Source organism: Solea solea, chromosome 17 (genome assembly GCF_958295425.1).
Source record: "Solea solea chromosome 17, fSolSol10.1, whole genome shotgun sequence".
Taxonomy (NCBI): Eukaryota; Metazoa; Chordata; class Actinopteri; order Pleuronectiformes; family Soleidae; genus Solea; species Solea solea.
In genome coordinates, this window is record NC_081150.1 from 9,680,970 (window position 1) to 9,706,212 (window position 25,243).

The 25,243-nt window shown below is 40.1% G+C and overlaps 2 protein-coding genes across 2 annotated transcripts; both read right to left on the bottom strand.

Moving 5' to 3' along the window:
* Window positions 1-3,320: 3,320 nt before the first annotated feature.
* On the bottom strand, window positions 3,321-19,344 carry sec63 (SEC63 homolog, protein translocation regulator). Its single transcript, XM_058613707.1, has 20 exons — window positions 19,078-19,344; window positions 17,603-17,702; window positions 15,353-15,467; window positions 15,149-15,261; window positions 14,955-15,016; window positions 14,477-14,535; window positions 14,261-14,311; window positions 14,037-14,145; window positions 13,731-13,825; window positions 13,482-13,614; window positions 12,686-12,778; window positions 12,286-12,431; window positions 12,053-12,200; window positions 11,794-11,876; window positions 11,571-11,639; window positions 11,326-11,481; window positions 11,056-11,229; window positions 10,294-10,494; window positions 8,862-8,966; window positions 3,321-5,666 (listed from the first exon to the last, which is right to left on the bottom strand). Exons 1-20 carry the CDS (start codon window positions 19,199-19,201, stop codon window positions 5,529-5,531), a joined length of 2,274 nt encoding a protein of 757 aa, XP_058469690.1. The 5' UTR covers window positions 19,202-19,344; the 3' UTR covers window positions 3,321-5,528.
* A 1,097-nt stretch (window positions 19,345-20,441) lies between these two features.
* iyd (iodotyrosine deiodinase) lies at window positions 20,442-24,947 on the bottom strand. The gene is made up of 5 exons (XM_058612572.1): window positions 24,750-24,947; window positions 24,009-24,215; window positions 23,723-23,882; window positions 22,955-23,111; window positions 20,442-22,608 (listed from the first exon to the last, which is right to left on the bottom strand). Exons 1-5 carry the CDS (start codon window positions 24,886-24,888, stop codon window positions 22,426-22,428), a joined length of 846 nt encoding a protein of 281 aa, XP_058468555.1. The 5' UTR covers window positions 24,889-24,947; the 3' UTR covers window positions 20,442-22,425.
* Between the last annotated feature and the right edge of the window lie 296 nt (window positions 24,948-25,243).

Genomic DNA, 25,243 nt, shown 5'->3' on the forward strand with positions numbered 1-25,243 from the left:
AACATAACCCTAACATAAACCTAATTCTAATCCTTCCCCTCAAACCAGGTCCTAACTCTGAAAAAAGCCCTTTAAAGTTGTAAGGACCAGTTAAACGGTCTTCACTTTCCCATCATTTATACATTTTTGGTCCTCACAAAGACAGACATAGAGTAGAAACACACACACACGCACACACATGAAGATGTATGCATAAAATAATCACATTTTAACTAGAAGCTACAGTATATGCCCTTTTCCTCTGGGTCTGGGTTTGGTGTGTGTGTGTGTGTGTGTGTGTTCTCTAATCAAAGTAACAATGAAACACACACCCCTGAATTTATTTACAGCTCAGGCAGAGTGTCACCATGGTAACAGACAGCGAAATCGGATTCGGCACCGAAGTCATGCAATAAGGTGGGAATAAATAAACACATAAACAGCAATGTGTGTATTAAACAGGCAGGCACACACACACACACACACACACACTCTGCCCCTCCTTATCTCCACTATACTGTTGATAACACAAAACACTCCCCACGAAATGGAAGGTGAGGAATATTGCTCTTTTCATCAGCTCTGTGTGGGGGGTTGGAAAAGGAAGAATTTGATAAATTCAAAATAAAAACTACAGACATATAGCATGCACCTTTTACATTTTCAATTTAAATATACTACACACGTTTTTCTTGAATGTTATTTTCTTCTTCTTTTTTCTCCAACTAAAATTAAATTTAAAATGAAAGGTTTCGTTTAAATGTTAGCTTTCCAAATGTTTTGGTTTAGATTGCAGAGCCAAATTTAAACTCTAGCTGCATTGTCTTACATATAGGTCCATAGGCCATAGGAAGGAAGGAAAGGAGGGAGGGACTGAGGGTGGAAGACAGAAAGAAAGAAAGAAAGAAAGAAAGAAAGAAAGAAAGAAAGAAAGAAAGAAAGAAAGAAAGGAAACAAGAATCAAAATCACTGTTTTAAAGTCTCGAGATTCGTAATTTGACCTCCGCCATGTTGAGGCTCTCGTTGAAGGATACCAGCTGTCAATTAGCCCTTAGTGCCGTAGGTGCACCCATGGTAAATTGCTGTGGGAATAATAGACAACTATATATCCTGGGGCGTGTGTGTTTATAGGTCACATATTCAGGCTTTAAAAAAATACTTGTTGTTGAGTCAAAGTTATGATTCATTTTATATTGCATTTTTAGTAGAGATTTCAAGTAGCAATAATGGTGCAGAAGTCACAAAATTAGACCGTTTTTTCTTTTTCTTTTTGTTCATAAAAAAATGAGCCAAGTCAACTTTGAACTGTAACATCCAGTTTCTGTGTTCTAAGGGTTAAACTGGAGTCCACTCATGTGATTTATCATCTATTTTCCTTGAGATCATTAAATCCTCACTGATGTTACAAATCAAGTCATAATTTCATAAATTCAAACTAAATCAAACCTCATGTGGGTATCCAAGATATTCTTACTTCCTGGTTTTTATAGATTGCCAAAGGGTCGATTCTTTTCTTTTTTCAACCACACGTGCTTGCAGGCTCATTTTTCACATGAAGGTCACATTTTGGGTTCGATAAAAGAGATTTAACTTGCGCTCTAAAGCTGTCTCATCACCTCAAACGACACGAATCTGGCAAATACTGGCAAATGTAGTTTGACAAGTGGCTTAAAAGATGGAAAAAAAACAAGATCAACTATTCAGGGGGGGTATGTAAAAAAAAAAGAAGTGATTGACAAAATGGTGGTGAAGAGAAAACAAACCCTTTCAGCTTTTTCAGTGAGTGAACGTCATTTTCTGTCAGGTTGGAGATGAAAGAAATCTCCCTCCCCCCGACTGTAATATTTCATATTTACCAAGAGATCAGAAACATCAGACAGTGTATCCTGGAAAAATAAATATGAAACATTCATTCCCAAAGGACACAAGCAGTGATGGAAACCGAGTGAAAAGCTTGAGAGAAACTTGTTTTTATCACTGAAGGATGTTAATTTAATATGCTGTGCATTTATTTCAGGCTAAATACTAGTTCCAACATTTTGTTATCATGATAAACAGCAATAATAATAATAAACAAGAACATAGTGCCGCCACTGACGATGATATCATGAGGTATGTGGAGCTGCAGAAAATGGATGAATGAGATCATTATGTTGTCATCAGACAATAATAAACTGCAGCAGCTTCACAATAAAAGTTTTTTTATAACCGAACTGTTAAATACTGAAAGCGTGATTATCTTACAGAGGATTTAATGCTTCATTTAACATGTTTGTTTCTAAATAATCTCCTAGAAAGAAAAATGATTTGAGGTAATGCACCTGCACTTACTTGCAAATGCTAAATGATTCCAAAAACAGCAGCAGACCTAAATATGCAATATGTGTAAAACCAAAATAATCCACATTAATTAAGAGTAAAGGTCCCAATAATGAATGAATGTGAAATAATATTTACCGGGGTTTTAGCTGGGCAATTCATTTAATGGAAAACCATCTGCAAGTGAAAAATAGACTCAGTTAATAACAAACCAGTAGAATAAAGTGTAAATTAATTCATTTATTTTTTCACAGTTTGTCACCTTTATTATTATATTCATAGGCTGGTGAACCTTTAGGCTCTTGCAAAATGAAGTTAAATGTAAAATGTTTGTTGAACACAACAGTTTTATTTTGAAATTTCAAAGAAAAAAAAACGGTATGAATACTTATGGGTTTTTTTATTTTTGTTTTTAAAGTCTATCATAGTAAGACCTATTGTAAAAAAAAAATGACATCACTTTAGCTGTCCTTAAAACACACCTGCTAATAAATATTAATAATATTTTTTGAAAACCACATATATCCTAATGTTTAGCCTTAACACTGAAGTGGGAACAATATCTGAAAAGGTGAAAAAAAAATTGTTATTTGGGGGATTTACAGGGTATTTGTTTGGTTTCCATTTGTATAATATTTAATAGATTTGAGCAGGATTCTGGGGCTGCAGTGTCATCTTTAGGCCTGCAGAGGGCGACAGTTTCCCTGTGTAGTAAGAAGTCACTACTGATGCCATGCTGTGTTTAAAGTGTAACTAAAGCCCTAAACCGCTTTTCCCAGGTAAAGACCGGTGTATATGGATATCTAGCAATGTTGTTTATTAATCTATTTGCAAATCTTGTGTGAATTTCTCTGTGAGATGAATAAAGTATCTATCCATCTATCTATCTATCTATCTAAATCTTCATAGTTTTAGGTTTATTAACGCTTTAAGAAGCCATTCATTCTTAGCAGTTACTGCATGTGAAATGCACAAAAAAAACAACGACTGGCTTCATCCAGCACAGGAAGTCAACAAGAAGCATCTTTTAAAAGTTTTTATTTGAAATGATTTTAAATACAAATAATATATTTTTCCATTTACAATGACAGTTCCTTTGTAAACAAAAGTGGCAGATCGATCGATAGTCATTGGGTTGTCTGTCCAAACTTAGACGGCCTGTGGGGCCAGGAGCCTGGACAAGGTCTGTCATGGGAGAGATGGTGTTGTATTTAACCTCACTGCAGTTTGTTTGTTTGTTTGTTTGTTTGTTCCACACAGCGTAAATCACTGATGCTACATTCTATTGCAGAGCGATAAATACTCAGAGTACAATATAACCTGTTAGCATACACCTGCTTTGAGCACGAATAACAGGAGGGTAGAGTGCGCGCGTGTCAGTCTGTCTGTGTGTGTGTGCGTTTATGTGTTGTGTAGGGAGAGTGTGCCCACAGATATTCAAACCAATCTCTCCCACACTAATATGATCCTAGCTACTGAAATAATAAACTGATGGAAGGATATTCCCGGGTTAACTGTTATCTTTTGAAAACTGAACTGTTAAGATGTCGGCATACAGAGGCGGCCAACAAAGCCGTACAAGGAAGCTCTAATTTCCCCCCCCCCCCCACTCAAAAGGTTACAATGGAAGAAAACAAGACAACAAAAAAAACTGAATTTCAAGCCAGCGCTAAAGACAATCCTCCACTGAAATAGCAGTTTAAATGACCAGAGAGAAGAGTTGCTGGACAGGAAGTGACACGTCTAACAATACATGTTGCTTTTCCCCAACATGTTTTTGTTCATGACACTTCATCATTCAGTGTTTGACATTAGTGTGTCAAGGATGTCGTACTCCAATCCCTAAAAGAGCCACAAGCGGACTCTTTACAAAGCTGTTCTTATGAGAGACTTTGACCTGGTAGCATCAGTGATATGCATCAAGTCTGTGGAGCCATGGGTTAATTATCAGGATTATTTTTAAATGGAAACAAAGGGAAAAACACTATTAACTTCTTTTTATACTTTTTTTTTTTTTTTTTTAAATCAAACATAAAACTATTTATTTATGCTCTCCCAAGAACCACTGGTGCATAGCACCCAAACATATGTATGTTGTGGTATTTCAGTTGTATCCATAAAGGCCTTTTTGGACAAGGATTATACACTGGAATGTGCAAAAAATTGAGATAGAAAAAAAAAAAAAGAGGAAAAGATGAAGAGGAAAAACCACAAGTATGTATGTATACATATGGATATCGGTATCTGAGCCCCCGGGCAACACAACTTCCATGTCGTATGTGAAGAAAGAAAGAAACTCTAACACTGAAAGCTTTGTCATATGATTCATTTCACAAGTCGCCTGCTTTAAACTTAAAAAAAAAATGTTTCTTTCAGTTTGATGTGGGCGTAGGTCGGGCATCATTAACAGCGCTGACTTCATCTATCTGTAGACACATCCTCCTTCAACATATAGCGAGTACAAGCACGTACAAGTGAATGGCCGTCTAGCATGACATGGGTTTGAGTCTTTGATGTGATTCCTAACGTGTGGGGGGGCTAAAGCTCACACTTCTGCAGTTTTCAGTGTGCAACAGAAAGTGTCACTGATGTGGAAAATTGTTGGTGCCAAGAGAGTTAAAAAAACAAAACAACAACATGTGTTGTGCGAGAGTGAAGTCAGGACTTGCTTACAGAAGTTGCGTGTTCTTGTTAGTTATGCACACAGAGTTATTAGCAGGTTGCACGTCCCCCCCCCCCTTCTCCCGCTCAGGGACAAAAAGCCCAGATTATAGGTCCTCCAGTCCACAGTGTGACAATCTTTCATACCTGTACAAACACATACGAGGTAACAAACACGCGGCACACGCACACAACACACCCTCACATGCGCACACCAACACGCACACAGGGGGCCAGGTATAAGTATTCACAGAAATCTCTTCCGCCGGCGACAGGAAGTGAAAGAACAAGTCTCTGTAGAAAAGAGCAAAATGGTCACAGTCCATCAGTCCGCGTCACTGTCAGGGTAAAACAGACAAGAGGGAGGAGGGCTGTGTGTAGATTGACCCGATAATTCAGTGTGTGTGTGTGTAAGTGTGAGTTGTGTGGCAGGCAGGGCTTTGCTGCTCCTTATTCTCACTGCTGAGTGCTGTTGTGGGGTCAAGGATGGTTGGCTGTGTGTGTGACAGTGTGTGTGTGTGTGTTTGTGTGAATGGTGCGCGAGCACATGTGTTGATGGATCCCCGCTCTCAGTCGTTGTCCTCGTCATCGTCCTCGCTCTCTTCGATGCCATCGCTGTCCTCCTGCTCCTCGTCCTCCTCCTCTGTGTCGGGGATATCCCACTGTGGGTGGTTGTCCAGCATGGCTTTGGCCTCGTGGACCTCCAACTGGAGGAAAACACGACAAAACACGTCAAAGTTTAAATGTCGATGTCTACGTTCAGATTACCAGGCTGAAAGAACGTGTTTCGTATAAATCATAAGACACTGACACAGTAACACTTTTAGGTATGCAATAGACTTTTATTTTGATAAAGCAGATATTTTAAAAAACACATTACTGTATTAGACCGCAGCATGAAATCAGCTTTTTGTGAAGCTAGTACACACAAGACTGTAAAAGACAGAGTTAGAAATGAATAGACATTATATTGACTTGAATTCATTTATTTGATGTGGTCTTATCCACAAAACTACCTTAATGGCAAGGTGACGATTCTTCTTAATATTGAGAATTAGTTTTAAAAGGAAAAACATGAAAGCCCTAGGTCCCTCTTCATGGACACTGCAGAACGTGTGGAATTGTCTTCATCAATCTACTGGCTTTTATCTGAGAGACTGCTGATACAGGAGTCTTCCACGTCGCTGCAAGTAAGTTCATCAGACCACATCAATCCCGAACTACTTATTTCAACATCATCCTCTTCTTCACATTGTTTTGGGGATCCAACAGACGGAGGGTTATACGGTTCACCATTTTGGTTGACTTCCACTTCAGCCTCAGCATCTTCTGGGAATTGTAGTATGTCGCTGTCATCAGTGACGTACGAAAAACTGCTGCTATAGCAGTCGCTGGAGTTCTCCTGGTCGCCAACAACAGATTCATCCTGCCACATAAATCCTGAGCTACTACTCTCCTCATCCTCATCATATTCTCCTACAAGACACTTGTGGCATCCACGAGGCAGTGGGTCATCCTGCTCAGCTTTCACGTCGACTTGCACTTGAACCTCGGCATCTTCTGGGGATTGTTGTACGGCATCGTCGTCACTGACGTGTGAATACCCGCCAACATCGCAGTCACAGGAGTTTCCGCTGGTACACGAAAAACTGCCGTTTTCCTGGTCACTAACGGTAGATTCATCCTGCCACATGAATCCCATGCTTCCATCCTCGTCACATTCTCCTCCAAGACCCCACATGTGAGGCAGTACTTCATCTTCATCGCCACTCACGTTGACTCGCACTTCCACCTCTACAACCTCCTGGGAACTTTGCACTTCCTCGTCATAACTGGCACACAAACTGTTTTCCTGGTCGCTGACAGTAAATTCTTCCTGCCACGTGAATTCCATGTTACTACTTTCCTCATCCTCATCACATTCTTCTCTGAGACGCTTTCGGCACATGCGAGGCAGCAGGTCATCCTGCGCGCCATTCAGGTTGACTTGCGCTTGAGCCTCTGCAACCTCCAGGGATCGTTGCACTTTGTCGTCATCACTGGCACATGAAAAGCTGCCGTTTTCCTGGTCGCTAACAGTAGATTCATCCTGCCACGTGAATCCCACGTTACTACTTTCCTCATCCACATCACATTCTCCTCGGAGACGCTTTCGGCACATGCGAGGCAGTAGGTCACCCTGCACGCCATTCAGGTCGACTTGTTGCACATTGATGTCACATGAACATGAATAATTGCCGACACAATCGCTGTCAGAGGAGTTGTCCCAGTTATCTGGAAGTTGACCCCACCCACTGAATTCCACTTGTTCAGCATCTTGGAAATCCGAACTGAATCCACGACTGCAATGTCTGCAGCGTCCAACGTGCTTGTATTTCCTCTCTTCAACTACAGCAAATGGAACAGTATTCTGATCACGGCGATTGTCGACGCCGTCACCATTGCCATTACAGTTGATGGAAACACTAAAAAGTTCATGTTTCACATGAACAGTGAATTGACGATGAGATTGACCTCTTCTCTCCATTGTAGGCTCAAAAATCTTTAAAAATTGTGCATGGGTTTGAGGTATCTTGTTTCTTTCTGCATCCAATCGTCCAGTACACTAATCTTCTGATAATGTCCAGGCTGTAGATTGAGAAGTGTAACGCTGTCCTCTACAGTTTAAAGTTCTTACTTGTCTCTCTTACTTGGTCTCTATATACCCCCTTCTTTATTACACTTCAAGGGAACAAAGACAAAAAGTGCTTCAATTTGTCTTTGAACTATATTGTATGTGCAATAATGAACTGAGAGGGGCAGTATTACACCTCTAAGTGTACAGAAGAAGAGGTCACAGATCAAAGGACACTGTTTAGTTTTGTCCTTATGTCCGTTATTTAATAAAACAAACAACTGTGACGAATAATTTCATACTGTTTAACTGTGGCTTGAGAGCTTCCAACTGTGAAGGTGCACCGCCTGCCAGATATCATTAGGACTTTAGCACCAGTCACTTTACATTCAGATCCCTTAATCACCTTAAATGTTGTGGTCCCTCCTTTCTAGTTTGCCTTGCTGCATCAATATATTTTAATGTTCGTAGTCTGTCAGCCTATGCTGCTTCTCCGTATTTGTTGATGTTGTTATTATTATTGTCACGTTTAAGTACTTATTATTTTAATTACCTTTTCGTTTATGTATTTGAATGTTTCATCATGTTAATCAATCTATGGCTATAATCTAGCATATGTACACATTGAAATAAATAAATAAAATCTAGTGAGTTAGTGGTGTTTTATGGCAGTTGGCATCCATACTGTTGCATTACTGCCCTTCCAATGTGAACTCAATCTATAATATGTATGTAAATATATATGTATGTGTATATACATATATACACACATATATATACATATATATGCATATATACATATATACACACACACATATATCTCTCTCTCCATATACATACATACATACATATATATATATATACACACACACACACATATATATATACACACACACACACATATATATATACATACATACATACATATATACATATATATACACACACATACATACACATATATACACATACATATATACATACATACACATATATATACACACATATACATACACACGTATGTATGTATATATGTGTATATATATATATATACATACACATATATACACACATATATACATATATACACACACGTATGTATGTATATAAATATATATGTGTATGTATATATATATATATGTGTATATATATATATATATATGTATATATGTATGTGTGTGTGTGTGTATATATATATATATATATATATATATATATATATATATATATATATATACACACACACACACACACAGCGGTCAACTTGCTCACACACAAACACACGCACCTTCAGTGGTTTGATCTGGTCCAGTCCCAGGAAGGAATCAGAGCGAAGGATGACAGAATACTGGTAGTTCCCTGTTTTGGAAGGAGCTGGAAACTTCAGCTCTACCTGCAAACACGCACACACAAACACATTAGATCTTAATTAGAACTGGCTTACTGACACTACTCCAAGGAGCACTGTCACAAAGCAAAGCATGTATCCTAATATAGATAAGACATTTGTTGCCAACTATGTTTATGATCAATTTATTCATCCCCTACATGAGGGTTTCTGGAGGAGTTAATCCCAGCTGACATAGGTGGGGTACACCCTGGACAGGTCGCCAGTCCATCGCAGGGCCTTAAATCTATTCAATTAATCACGGTTATTAGTCATTGCAGCACCACTGACATGTAAAGATGATAAATGATTTAAAAAATAAATAAATAAATAACTCACTGATGACACATAATCTAGCTGCACCTGGATGTAGTGAGGTAGGTTATTAGAAATTACCCACCGCACAACGATCCCAACTGTAAATATTAGACCAATATAACCCCAAGCTGTGATTACCGTGTCGTACAATTACGTATCACAAACATCCAATTATTAGCACAACGGGGCTAATTATTATGCAGTGTGAGTGAGGGGAATGAGCACAGCTGCAATTTACTGCTCTGATTTATTTATGAAAGCAGCCCGTCTGTCTGCCCTCCCCAAAAACACATCAGTCAGACGCAGCACATGAGCAGTCGTGCGAACACAAACAGAAGGAATCACTGAAGTGACAGCAACGGACTGTGAATACGTAACATATGTGCGGGTCACCTCTCGCTATTACACTCCTTCAGAGCAGGAACAGCTCGTCAATCAGAGCAGGCCTTTATTAAGCTTTTACCTCACAGTCAATCCTTGCTGTTGCTGGAGAACAGCAGGATCAGCGGTGCAAATTAAAGACACACTTGGGTGTGTGAGAGACTATGAATTAAGCGGAAGAATACTGTATTGATTCTATGAAGTGCAGTATTCATATGGAAATATTCTCGACAGTGGTTATGTGTTGTGTTTAAGCCTCCAACCACTCGCTGGCAAAAGGCTTTCAAGCACTTGACTCGCTCCCCCTCATTCCATTCCTCACACAGGACAAAGAAAGCATTATATTATGTATGCCTAGAATTTGGTCATTTTTACAACAGGTTTTTCTTTAAACAGACTATTTTAGGAGGAAATATCTTAATATGAAGCCATTCTTATAACATTCAAACATATCGTAATGTCACCTGTACATAAGGGTATGTACACAGCACTAATGTTAATGCAACATTAAAAAAAGAGATGATTTAATCACAAATTATAATGCAAAACTGTACCGATCGTCAGTCAAGTCAGTCTACTGCTAAGTATCAACCTGTCCCAATAATTTGGGGATCTAAAAACCATACACACTCACCTCCTCTGAGTCTTTTAGTGTGCAGACATGGTAGGGAACAGAAACGAGGGTTTGATCCCGGCGGTCAGCGATGTAGAGCCACCACCACTCCTGCTTCTCCTCGGGGAAGTAAAGGCTGTAGACGGGGTGCGTCACCTTTGATTTGGTCTCGAGCAGGGCCCTTTCTCGCCGCTGAATGCTTTGCTGCAGTGCTTCCCACTCCTGACAAGAGATGCGAAGAGTGAAGGCTGACTTTCTTTTCCCTTTTCCACTCTGGGTTTATATGTGAATGACAATCGCGAGCAATGACGCATTCAAAAGCAGCAACAACGACAACGAAGAGTCTCATTATGATATGACATATAAAAGGGGACCATCATGGCCTTACATACAGTAATACTACACCGCATTCATAGCGTGTACACAATTGTCCGAGCTGTGATTTGACTGGTGCCATGACACTTTTTAGAACAAGAAATTCACCTGCACACACCTACTGGATGATACTAGCTGTCCACTCATATGTGCCATGCGTTTTCCTCTAAATGGGAACATAATTTACAAAATTGACCTGATGTTCTATTGAAAAAGACCTGAAACCACAGGTTGGGAGAATTAACTCTTCAGGAAAAAAGTAGGATGATTTCAACAGCAGAATCAGCCCCTGGCGTCTAACTGCGAATTCTGTTCCGTCACTTTTCAAACCGGACGACTACATCCCTTTTTATATACAATATATGATTACATTACAGTAAAATGCACTCCTATATAAAGTTCTCTGACCTCCTCGTCGTCACCAGCAATCTCATCCACCTCTGTGTCGCTCTGTTTGTCACTGTCCTCATCTCTTTCACTGGGAGAGTCCTTGTTAGTTTCGCCCTCTTCTGACTCGCTGCCTTTGTCTGAGGCATCCTCCTCCTCCTCCTTTGCTGGTGCTGGCGTTGCTGCTACGCTGTCCTGCAACATTAACGTGGACAGTAGGAATTTATCAAACAGGCAGTGAGTGTTTTCTGAGTATATGAGAGTCTTATCGAGTTGTCGCTGGACACGTACATTTCCTGCCACGTTGCCGTTGGCCTGTTTGGATTTGGCAGGCACGGGAGTTGTCTTCTTCTTGGTTATCTTTTTCTTCTTTGACTTGGCTGTTTTCTTTGCCCCTTTGCCCTTGTTCTGCCACACTTTGGTTTTGGCTTTATTAGCATCTGCTTGCTTCACATAAACATACAGACATACACAAAAAGGTCAGGAACACTAAATGACTGAGCTGTAATATGTGTGTGTGTGTGTGTAATCCTTACTGCTTCCTCTGTAGTGGCGGCCTCCTCTCCTGTACATGGTGTTGAATCATGTTCTTTTTCAAACATGTCCTACACACAGAGAAGCAAAAAAATGAAGTGTCAACAGTGCACTCTAGCGGTCAACCATGGAAATACATGCACAGGCCAACAGTATTTTTGTTTCATATAAAGACAAATAATGCTTTATTTTGACAAAATGTCAGCGTTAACAAACATTCCTTACCGCCATCCGTTTTCTGGTTAAGGTGACGGTCACTGTGACGATAGAGCCTGCTGTGATGTTATTGCTGTCTTCATCATCAAGGACTGCAGAGATAGAGAGAATAAAAGCAGCTTTCACAGTTTTCAAACTTGTCTTCATGTCCTAAATTATTCAACACGCATCAATAAGATCTTCACCATACTTTATAATGTAGCAGCAGACTATCTGTGCAAGTGCTGATGAAGCTGAAAGAGTGCTATGTGTGGATTCTGGGACTAACCTTGCAGTTTCGTGTCCATGTTGATGTGAGGGAAGCTGCTCAGCACAGCCATGACCTCATCGTACTTTTCTTCCCCGAGGAAACGCAACATGCTGCGTCTGTCAGAGTCCTTCAGACTCACCAGATCCTGAAGGCTTCGAACTTTATACTGGAGGAGTGGGGAATAACAAACATTTATTATGAAGGTCTCCATCAAACAGTATGTGTGCACCAGGCAGGTACGGGGCAGGTACCTTCTTAGAGATGCAGTAGCGGAGGTGCTCTTCCTCAAAGTGGGGCAGCTGCAGTAGTGGTGATTTTGACTCCTGTAGACCCTGCACTATCATCTGGGTCAGCTTCATACAATTCTCTATGGTGACAAGTCGAGGAGCATGGAAACCTGAAACAACAAAGATTAGCATTAACAGAGCATCAAATCTTGAATGTAAAGAAACATCAAGGTCAACGTTTGACACATATTTTCGTCGGGAAGCCACTTTCAGATGTACTTAAGTGGGCAAACTGGTTGACAGTAGTATTGCAGATACACAGGAAGTTGCGTGTTTATTTGCCACCACCAAATGTTTTTAAAGATTCAAATGTGTGACAATCCTATTGACAGGATTTAGATATATGTTTATAAAGTGCATTTACCTCCTCTACTGTTGGCCATCATTGTGAGCTGACAGCCAACGTTGATCATCTCCTGCAGGAGAGCCGGACTCTTCCTCACCACAAACCTCTGATCTGGGAGCAGAAAGACACATGCATACCATGTTCTAAGTAACATGTTGACTGTGCTGCAGCTTTTAAAGAAACAATAAATATTTAGAAAGATTGCGGTTATGAAGAAATCCTAGGGCTACTGTCTCAACATTCATTTGGGGCTGTGAAACCATGACATGGATTTCAAACCACTTTGTAAATACAGCTGTGAATGCCTTCTCCCCATAAATGAAACCCCAACCGCAGCGATGGTGCAGATTGAATGACAGGACGACTTTTTCTCATGTGTTTACATCCTTAAAAAGTGGGCTAATTAGCATCTTTTATAAGTATACAAAAAAAATAACTTGTTTAGACAGCTTGTAATAGCTGAGCTGCGGGGACTTTGCCTCTGTATAGCAGTACTCCTAAAAAGGTAAACAAAAGTGATTGTGTATGTTTTCTCGAAAATGCCTGTGCAGCAACTTATTTCCCCAACTCTGGAAAAGTAAATGAGTTGTTCATCTGCAGCCTTGGAGAAGTACAGCATCACATGGAGCTACACATGCAAATTTACAGTGAACACATAAACACACAAGGTTTAAAATTCTGAGGTAGACTTGTGTTGTCTCTCTGTTTCAATAGATTAAGAGAACATGTTTAAATTTAATCAGCTAGTGCCAAATAGTGCATGAAGACTTATATAATATAAATGGCAAATATCTATTTATTTTTGGTCTCCTACCTTCCTCCAACTCCTCTGATATATCCATACGAGCCAGGTGAGCAAGCACTAAGACCCTGGCCTTTAAACTGTAAGGATAACAGAATGGAGGCTCCTTCTTCTTTACGTTGATATTTCCTAATTCTCGGATCAACTGCAAAAAAAAGGCAGGACAGGTTTGGATTAAATGCCCTCTCAAATGATTTACTTTTGATTTGTGGACACACAGACCCAAAAGTCGAAGCACACAGTGCTGATGTTGTAAAATACCTGTGGCACTTCAATGTTGTCCGTTGGTCGTATGGTGGCTTCTTTATTGCTGCGGGGGTCAAACTCAAATGCTGCTGTCAACACCATACCCAATCCTGTGGTTCATATAAGGTCAGAAATTATGACAGGTTCCAAGAAGTTGACGAAGAAAGAGAAAAATGTCACATGTAAAGCGGATCTCGAGCTTTCTGACAAACACAATAATCATATTATTCTTAAAGTAAACCACTCAGAAAAGGTGATGATTGACAAATACAGTTCTAATCAAAACTAGAATTGATAATCAAATTATGAAATTAAACTCACGCTTCATGTTCATGTTTGGCGTCTTGTACATAAAGTGCATGAAGAGCTGAGTAGTATTGATGAGGATCTGGTCTCCACTGTAGCGGATGGAGCGGTACCACCATGTGCCCTAAGGTGGGAAAAACACACCGGAAAGCCGACAAAAGATATGAGGTATAAGAAGAAAACAGGCAGCGATTGAAAACCTTCTGTTGTATGGAGACTAACTTTAAATCATGACTTACCACAACAACAGGAAGGATGACCATAAATGCTAACCCATACACCAATAGAACCTGCAAAGAAAACGAAAAGAACCATCAGACCAAAACCTGAATTAAATCAAACTCAAATGAATGTCCACAGTGATCCAGGAATCATTAGTATCTACTATTCAAATACAAAATGTAGGCGAATGAAGGAAATGTTCAACTACAATGACATAATCAGTGCATACATACCAGCATTGAGTTCTTCTGGTCAACAATCCAGGCGGGCAGGGCAATACCAAAGCTGGTAGCTAGAAAAAGAGACACAAGAGACAATTGACCAGAAAATCCTGATAATGTTCAACTTCTTTTCCTCTAAATGCACACAATTTAAATAACAGAATCATTTCTCAGTAGCACAAATTGTATAAAAATATTACTTTTGGTTCAGTAAAAAAAAACGGAGTAATAAATAAGCTGCAGTGCTTCAGTTCATCTGCAACTGTTAAAAACAACCATGGCTCTAAGAGGTTGAGTGACTAACATCAAGCGCAGGAGGTGCGTCTATACATTAAAACTTGGAATCAAACAATACTCAGTATCAGTATTGGTCTGGCACTGGACAGATATTAGAAAAAGAAAGATCACATACACGTTCCACTAATGTCAGATGATAAAGATGCAAACATCATCCCTAATAAAAATGCAAAATCCAACTCCCACTACTTACCTCCTGGACCATCAGGGTTACCGTACATTTCCCAGTTCTGACGCGACTGTTCATTGGTCAGGCTGTGGGGGGACACAAGTAAAATGATGTTTTGAAACTAACTGCTGGGGTGCAGAAGGTGATCACTGTGATTACTGAAATCGGAAGCAGTTTGGCTGTCCAGATTATGAAGTCACGAAATGAATGACACTTACGCAGCATGGGCTTTGCTAATTCTCATGAATGTGGCCTCATCACCACCTTTGTCAGGGTGGAACTTGAGAGAGAGCAGACGGTACTGCTTCTTGATTTCTGACAGAGATGCACCCTGGAGATAAAAAAAATAATAACATAATTACAGCAGCTCCAAAACTACTGACAGATGCAGTCAAATCCAACTTTTTTTTGTAGGTCTTTACCGGGTCCAAGTTGAGGACCTCATAAGGATTGTACTCCTGGTACTCTCTGTCCAGCTTGGACACCTTGTACGCAAGCAGCAGGAACACGGCCCACCCAAATAGCAAGGCTGCTTTCCTGAGAACAGCAGCACACAAACAGGAAAGAAAATGTCACACACAAACATCTGCATGCCTCATTTTTGGTAGACATGTTCTTGCTGCGGTTCAAAGATAATACAATTATTCAGCAGAATCCATCCTGAGATGTAAACCATCTTTTCGCATTATAAGGCCACAAGCATGATGCTGTAATTTGAACGCAGATTAAGAAAGCTCATCATAAAGATACAGGCAGGACAGTTTCATACTGTTGTTTAGTAAATGCATCCAAGTTGATCTTGTTTCCATGACAATGGAAAAATCTGATGGCCTGCTCTGCAGCATCTGTTGCCATAACAACGGCACTCTAGAGTTGTCAAGAGTATCTTAACCAGAAAACACAGGATAGATGATCACCATAATTATGATACAGCTGTGAAGAGAAAAACCATACCAATACGTTTTATGATCTAAAGAAAACCATGTTGATTCATACCACTGAATAAACATGACACACACGCTTCAGTCAGAAATGCAACAATGTAAAGAAACATTTTACAAATAAAATAAGCAAATGACAGAACCAGAGCAGGAAGTGGATGTTTGAAGTTACACAAGTGACAAGGACAGGCACAGAACAAAGAGGATACTCAGACAGACGCACTGTAAAAGGAGGCTAATGAGTGAGAGAAAACAAGCAGAGCACTATAACACCCACACTTACATTCTGTAAGGAAATGGGGTCATGTTAAGTGCAACATTGAGTTTACACCAGCACCAGTTTACACCAGCACCATGCGTCAATGTTGAGGTTTACACAAGAGAGTAACTCAAGCCAGAGGGCTATGCACAACATGAACAGCATGGTCTATGGCTAATCTTCACACCAATTTGTCACCTCTTAATCACCTGGGAACACACACTGAGACCACGTTCATAACTGAGATTAACATCCGTCCTCAGCTATTCCATCACAGCAAAATGACGTTGTACAGGTCTGAACGGTCCTAATGTGTCCTGAGGGCATCCTCAGATCTGATCACAGAAACCACATTCCTAAACGTCCCTGCTTGGAAGTGGTTTGAGGATGCATTTGTCCACATTCCTGGGCATACAAAAATACAATCGGTCCTACGGATGGATTATAGACCACCTCCTCAGCTGCTGTCGCCTGACCAGTGGTAATTTCACTGTGTTCTTCTTACTCTAATCTATTTGCAGCCTCAACATTAGCACTAATTGCCATATGATTTGTTTTTTCTAATGGTTAAAACTTTTTTCAGTGTCAGGAGAGTTTGATTAACTGCAGCTCTTCTCCTCGCACACACACAAAAACATGCCGACATCAGACACGTTTGTATGATCAGACTTAAAATCTTGCAAACAGTCATTGCATCAGTGTGTATTTAAAGAAAGGGGCGTGGGAAGTGTTAACAGGAGACACATTCAGAAAGCATTTTAATGTAAACAGTCATACTTGGTGTGACATGGCCATGATCGGATCACACATGTTAATACCAGATCTGAATTGTGCCTGTGTGATGTGTTGCACAACCAGCGGCAGCTCCAGTGATGAGAGGAGGATCACTGAGATTTCCCAGTGCAAACAGACAAAACAAGGCAGGTCTCAATCAACAGAGGTGACGTGATGTTTGGCAACAAATGAGAAGGAACCAAACCTGTTATTACACTGAAAAGTGAGCAGAGGCAAACCACTCAAATGTCAAGTGGTAATCCATCTAAATTTACACTTTAATTAGATCTATCGTGTGAACATTGTTCCACAAATACCTATAAATAATGCAGAGGCCATATCAACTCAATTGAGTGAAGCGAAATTAAAGCTGCTGTCAGCAGTACTGTATTTTGGCTAACTCTATGCTAACTTCCTGTCCATTGCTGCAGCTAGCATTCTCCTCCTTCATTCTTATGTCACGCCATTAATGTGTTTAGTGAATTGAGGGTTTTTTTAGCAACAAACAGCCCAACTTCAGGTGTCAAGAAGACCACCACTTTGTTTTGGCTCCTGATTGGACGCAAAGCAGGGCCCAAGAGTGCTATGGAAGAATTTTTGAGAAAAGGAACCCTACGATGTTGACAATCATTCTCTTTCCCAAAATCAGCATGCATCACGTATAATTCCACAACAAACCACAAATTAACTGGACTTACTTTAGTGTTGGGACTATACTCTGCTGCGACTTCATTAACCTGAGACGGTACCACAGACATCTGCCATGTACCCTCCTCAGGCTCTTTAGACGTAGTTGTTCTGGAAAGGAAGGTGGATGCAAAGAGATTATTTCCACATACAGTCAAACCAGTCACAGTCAATACCCTAGAAATTTCTTTGGATTAGGTGTTATGTTTCAGTTTTGTCTAAATAAGCAGCATAACTCATAAGCATAAACGTAAAGGATGGCTTTAAATAAAATGTTCTGGGGATATAGGTTATGTCAACGGGAAGAAACAACTACATTTAAGTGACAATACGTATCAGGATTTTTTATAAACCATTTTTAACCTCGGAAGACAGGGAAGTGTAATATGGGGGTAGCCTTGATGGAGATTTTCAATCTCTTGGTGCTTCTTCTAATGTGGAAGTGCAGTTTGAAATCAAGGTAAAATTACATTTCTACCGAGTTGTGGATATACGTTACCCAGGCAGGATAAGGAAAATTACTTCTTTCAATAGTAAAAAGTAAGTCAAGAGATTTTAATACATTTGTTCTAGATCGACTTGACAGAATATGTACTGACACAAAGTCATAGATTATGATTTAATAATGTATTTTCATGTATTCATGTATTTTCAATACATGATGTGACTACAGCACTGTACTGTGCCTGTGACTTCATTTGTAATATTTGAAGTCAAGTTCCAATTCAATATTGCTGTGTAGATCCAAAACATGGATTAACCCAAAATATACATTTTATGATGTAATGCAATGGTGAGAATTTAAAGACATGAACTGTTAATAATATCAAATGCCGACCTGGAATAGAACACTGTTGTGCAGAGACACAGCAGATGACATAGGAGAAATGGGAGTTGCAAAAACCTGTTTGTGCTATGCTTACTGACTTTGACTGAAATGTCACCATTAATGAAACACAAGGCCTCGACTGTATTTTGGTGCTTTTGTAAGTAGCTTATACTCCAAGTAATGTGTATGTAACTCTGAAACACAGATCTCATTTTGCTTAGCCTTTCCAAAGCCAATCAGTTACATAACCCATATTGATACGTTCAGTTGTTGACAAACAGATGACCACACATAAAGATAAAGGCATATGCTAAAGCTTTACTTATTATTTAAACAAAATTGATATGAAGGGAATGTGTGAGTTAAGGTAGGTTGATAGCTGATAGTGGGTAAAGCAGAGTGTCAACATTGATTGACTTGTTCTAAGAACATCAGTGAGTGAGTCGTGGACTGGCTAACATCAAGTTAGTACATCATCTAGTTTAGCTGTGTAACCTCCGCGTGAAGCAGGCAACTAACCAGATTAACAAACTGCGCTGTGGTGAGCTTGGACGAGCCATTGTGTTGTGTAAACACTTCACGTTGGCACTGGCTGGGGTTAGTTTGTTAGTCAGTGAGTTTAGCTAAGTTAGCACAGAGCCAGACATTGGGCCTTACCAGCATTCTGATCCCGGGGCCAGATGTAATATGTGGCTGGGATCACAATAAGTCCGACGAAGGACGTTAGAAAATAGAAAAAGGTGTTGCCGCTGTCGTCGTACTGGAACTGTTGCCCGGCCATTTCGTAGCGGGGCTTGGGTCTCCCTTCTTCTCCACAACTGCGCTTCCCCTCCTAACCCAATGTGTGCGACTTGACAGACCGTTAGCTAGCCAGCTAGCATCCAGCCAAGACCGCTCTGTCTACTCAGTGGTGTACGTGGTTTACGCAGGCGCAGTGTGGATATTCTTCTTCGTTGTTGGCCGATTCACCTCTTTCACCCAGTCGTGCCGACACCTAGAGGTGACGAGGAAGACTGCAACGTCATTCTTATTAATCAAAACTACAGCTACGGATATCTGCAATTCAGTTTTTACTGGTCAAAATGACGTCACATATATCGGTAATTCAGTGTTTACTAGTCAGAATGACGTCCCTTTTGCCATTCATGTTTATGGGCTTTGTCATTATATCTACAATTCAGTTTCAGATATCTACATCATTATGACTAGCCATAATTCAAGTTCAATATTATTTATTTCAAGTTTATTATTCAACGATCCTCAATTGAAGATATCTACATTGACCTTTTTTATTTTGTGTTATGTGAGGGGCGATTAAGATTGTGTGTTGTAGGCCTTGGTTGTGGATTTTGAGGCCTTCAGGACGGGGGTAGGGGGCTGACAAATTTTGACAAAACAGACAAATGTAATGATTACTGTATGCATGGCCGCGATATAAAATCTAAAAAATAAATATTACAACTAAAAGTAGCCTCCTGACTAAAATGGACTATGCAACGATGAAACTGTATTTAGTGCAAATGATAACAGAATAAGCCACCCCCCTTTCATTATCTTTTTCAAGTAATTTCATTTCAAATGTTAAGAGGTTTTTATGTCCAGTTGTTATGTATTGTATATGTATTGTTCTGTGTAGCAGAGTAGCTCACAAAATAGTATCTGTGCTCCAGTTTCTGTGATGAGAAGTAGCACATACAGAGAGGTGTGTTTTCTCCTGTTGGCCACAAGGTGGAGTATCTGCTAAAGTGAGCACTGCTCAGGAGATAAGCACACGTGTATGGCTTAAGGGACTGAGAACTTCCACCTGGGACTGAGGTGATGAGAGGAGTTTAAGAAAGAGGAAGAATCCAAATGGATTAAGGAATGAGGATGAGAATAGAGGAAAACCTTGAGCTGCAAATGAGAACTTTGGACAGCAATGAAGAAGGATGGGAAGAGGCTGAGACAGAGGAGATAAGAGGATGAGAAGAATGATAATAATTATTGATAGATGATTAGAAGAAGAAAGATGGGACAACAGCCAGAGGGACTGACATTCCTTTAATTAATTGAGCAAGACCATATATATCATTTCTAAAACACATGAACACCAAAGATATTAGCATACATTACTGCCCTTTGGTGGTGGCATATGGTATTTCCTTCAAATCTATGAGTATAAGAATAAAGTGGATTAAACGGTAGCTATGATGTTACATCACTGCCATGTCTTCTTCATTCCAACTCGAAGTCTCTGGAACTGATTTTGTTCTTTTGATCTTCTTTGTTGTGATTTCTCAGCTGAAAAAATACCAGTGAAAATGGCTTAGCGCTGCACTGAGGAACTTTGAACTGCACTGAAGGACTCTGGACTGTGATGACGAAACCCTTTTACCTCACTCACTCAGCAAACAGTAAATGGCAAAAGGACAGTTTTCAGGGCTTCTTACAATTTATATGATTATTAATATATGTGCTAAATTGGCTCAAATCTTACTTGATAAGATAAGATTGTTGATTTCTTTGTCTCACTGGGTAATCATGAATCTGAGGGGGCAAAAATGACATGTGGGGTCCCCCAAGGCTCCATTCTTGGGCCACTTCTATTCAACATCTATATGCTCCCACTGGCCCAGATCATGGAGTATCATAACATCTCCTACCACTCGATGATACACAACTCTATGTTACAGTGTCACCACATGACTACAGTCCATTACAGTCGCTGAGTGAGTGTATCCAACAAGTCAATCAGTGGATGAGCCAGAATTTTCTCCAGCTCAATGCAGAAAAAACAGAAGTCATTGTTTTTGGTCCCAAAAATGCAAGGCTTGAGGTCAGTGGCCAACTTGACTCAATGACACTAAAAACCACAGACCAAGCCAGAAATCTTGGTGTAGTTATGGACCTGAATTTTAACAGCCACATAAAGACCATCACTAAAGCAGCCTATTATCATCTCAAAAGCATTGCACAAATTAAAGGATTTCTGTCTAAACAAGACATGGAAAAACTTGTTCATACATTTATTCTTAGTAGGTTAGATTATTGTAATGGTGTCTTTACAGGTCTCAGTAAAAAATCAATCAAGCAGCTGCAGCTCATCCAGAAGGCTGCTGCCAGAGTCCTGACCAACAGCAAGAAAATGGACCATATATCACTGCACTGGCTCCCTGTGTGTCAAAGGATCGAGTTTAAAATCCTGTTACTGGTCTACAAGTCACTGAATGGTCCTGGGCCTAAATACATGTCAGAGCTGCTCGTTGGGTATGAAGCATCCAGACTCATCAGGTCATCACTCAGGAACAGGTTTACTCAGCGTCCCCAGGGTCAGAACCAAGCAGAGCGAATCAGGGGGACTGATTAGATGAAATGGGAAGAACAGGTAATGAGCACTTGGAGTCTTGGAGACTCGAGCTAAGTGGGAGTGTAAGCCCTGTGACTTATTTCATTTTCACATCGAGGACAAATAAGGGAGGGCAAACACAGAACAGATGGAAAATTTGTGTCTGATTTAAAAAAATGTAATGTTTTAAATTGTTTTATTTCTATATTTCTTGATTTTTTAAAAATTGATTTTGTTTTAATTTCCAATATATTTACTTGCTTCTGTAAAGCACTATGAATTGCCTTGTGTAAGAATGGCGCTATACACATAAATTTGCCTTGCCTATAAAATAAATTGCTTAAAGGAGCTATCATGTGGCTAAATGAATCCATTACATGCCAACACGACAACTCTTTTGTTACTGAATTATAGAATATTGCTGTTCAAAAGTCATATTTTTTTCCTCATATGAATCACTGACTCCAAGTCAAAGTGGAAACTATTGCTACATTAGACAAACAGCACACACATCCTTTGATTGGATTTTAGTGCATCCTAACTTTCAAGTGAATATTCACATTCCAAAGATTACATTTTTTTTCAATAGCTTCTTAACCCACCGAAGATTACAAAGAAGAATTAATTCAGCTTTTTTTCCATTAAACTTCATCCTATTTCCTCTGCACAGACGGAGTCTGTCACATGTACACGCCGATTTCACCCAGAGGCTTGCGTCCAAAATCAGGCACGGTGGCATCTTGTGCAGGGTAGCCAACAGGAAGCAGCATCAGCAGCTTCTCATTGACTGGCCTCTTGAGGAGCAGCCTGAGCCGGGGACCACAGTTGAGGGGAGTTGATGTGACAGTCACAAGACCCACATTCTAATGCACAAATAGAAACAAAAGGTAGTCATGTTTCGTGATCTTAGGGACGGCGCATAGTAACAAACATCAGTATACAATACACAATTGTATACTGAAGCTGCTCCTTTAAGTCCAATGTCCCTTGGCTTGGGATAACATATACATAATTTTTTTTAACATACAGCGGTTCAACAAATCACACGCTCATTTAAGAGTGGCTCATAAAAGTTTAGTGGCAGTAAAATGTAAATGTTGGTCTAAAGTGCATGGCATGCACTGCTTTGTACAATATATGGAATACATTTATGACCAATAAAACAGAGATAAAATGACCTTTGTTTTTATGTGTGATGTACAATAATACCTGCAGCGCAGCCAGTAGTATTCCGCAAGATATGGAGACACTGATTTCATTGTAGTAGTGTGTCTTTTTCTTGTTATTTGGTAAAATGCCGTATGTCTGCTTGAAGATGAGGATCAGGTACGGTGCAACATCCAAGTACTCCTTAACCCAGTTTGTCCTGCACAAGTAAATAAAGATGTGTGAAATTTACGTAAATTAAAATTCACTTTCGCTTCAGTGTGTAACTTCTGGTAGCTTTGTGAGAGGGGAGAGGCAGAGGCTGTGGCAGAGGCACAGCCTGAGGCTTTCGACTTGTCAGCCAAGAAGGCGGGCAGTGACATCAGTCTTTCCTCAGATGAGCCTGCAAGTCTGACTCCAGTCCGACTAAGCGTATCAGATTATCAGATTAACATGTTTACATGACGTTAAGAAAACTGCATTATTGTCTTAGTCCGACTAAAATCTGACTTTTAACATGTACTGAGTGTCTTTGTCTCCATCCTCCCACCATCAGTTGTGACTTAAAAACACATCACGCTGTGTGCAGCATTGGAATGTCACCACACACACACACACACCAATACAAGGCTGCTATGGTGAGAAACACAGAGCGTGGAGCTCAATCAGCAGTGGCTGAACTCATGTGACATCAAATATTACTGCAGCTTCCATGATCAGTTAATCTTTGTATATGCATAGGCAAAGGTTGCGGAAGATATTTTGGCCACTGAATGCTGTGAGTCAGTGATGTCAGTGCAATAACATACAAATGTGTGGAGTAAGTCTTACTTTATTTTGGACAAATCATGGACCCACTTTTCCCCCATCCTCTGACGGTAGTTCAACTCCTCCTCGTCCTCCACAATCAGTCTGATCTGGTGCTTCAAGTCTGCGTCGGATACCACGACAAACGTCCAAGGCTGTGTGTGAGCTCCACTGGGGGCGGTACCTGCCCACAGGAAAGAAAGGTGTGCGAGGGGAGTATTTAAAAAAAATAGTTAGAGGACTAAAAAACAACACATTTCAGTATTTATCTCAGGTTATAGCACATTAACAGTTATTTATTTTGATGTGCCTGCAGTGCGGATGACATTGTCAATGACGTCTTGTGGGACCATCTCTGGGCTGATGAATCGAACACTCCTTCTCTGATTCATCATCGTGTAGAAATCCTTGCTTCTCTGCAGCATTGTTTCCTCAGAGTGGTGTTGCAGGGAGTAGGGCACCTGTGGATGGTCCTCCTCGCTGCCTTGTGAGTCCACACACTCGTCTTCCTCTAAAACTGATGACAGACAGAAAATACATACCCACAAATAGTATCAGCATTTTCATCCTAATATTATGAGTTATCAGTTATTAGTGGGGAGTCTGATACACAATTTAAACAGAAATATTATTTTATCAAAGGCTTTTAAGTCTATCGCTACTCCCAATTGTACAGCCATGGAATATTGGCGGGTTGTCACTATTTAAAGTTTGTACTTTGTTCTCCCAGAGAGTCTAAACATTGCCATCTGAATGGCTTTGTTGACTTTGTTTGTTCTGAACATTAACATTGATTTACGGTGCACTGGACACAACTTTCCTGATGGACCAAGTCGCTTTTCCGTGATCATTGTCCAATATAATGACTTTATATTATGAGTAAATAATATATGCCAGTTTATTCTGAAGGTGTGTCTAACTCCAGATATGAATGCGTCATGCATCAACATTGATTAACCAAACTGAAGCTAAAAGGATTCTGTACTGGGATCTGAAGTAGCAAGTTTAGTCTACGTTAACAACAGTTCAAAAGTTCCTGCTCTGCTCTTACCGTCGTCTCCATCCTGTAAATCCTCATCCACCCACGGTCGCGTGTCTGTCTTTGTCTCCCGTGGCTTCACCAGCATGAAGCCGATAACCATGCACAGGATCAGCAGCAGCACAGGCGTGAGGACGGTGAGCAGAGCCATGACTGTCTGCGGTACAGTCAACTGCTGTTCGGTTGACCAGCCGTGGTGCAGTGAGTCGCGGTTGGATTACTGCTGCGCCTCTAGTAGCGTAAATGTGGTATCTGTGAGGTCCTTAAAGGTACATAGACATACACAGACCTTCCTGATTTCTTATTTTTTAGCATGTTTGTCACACTTAAATGTTTCAGATCATCAAACAAATTTAAATATTAGTCAAAGACAACACAAGTAAACACAAAGCAGTTTTTAAATGAAGGTTTTTATTATTAAGGGAGGGACAAAAAATCCAAACCTACATGGCCCTGTGTGAAAAAGTGTCAAAGTCAGGACTTTGACTAGGCCACTCCAAAGTCTT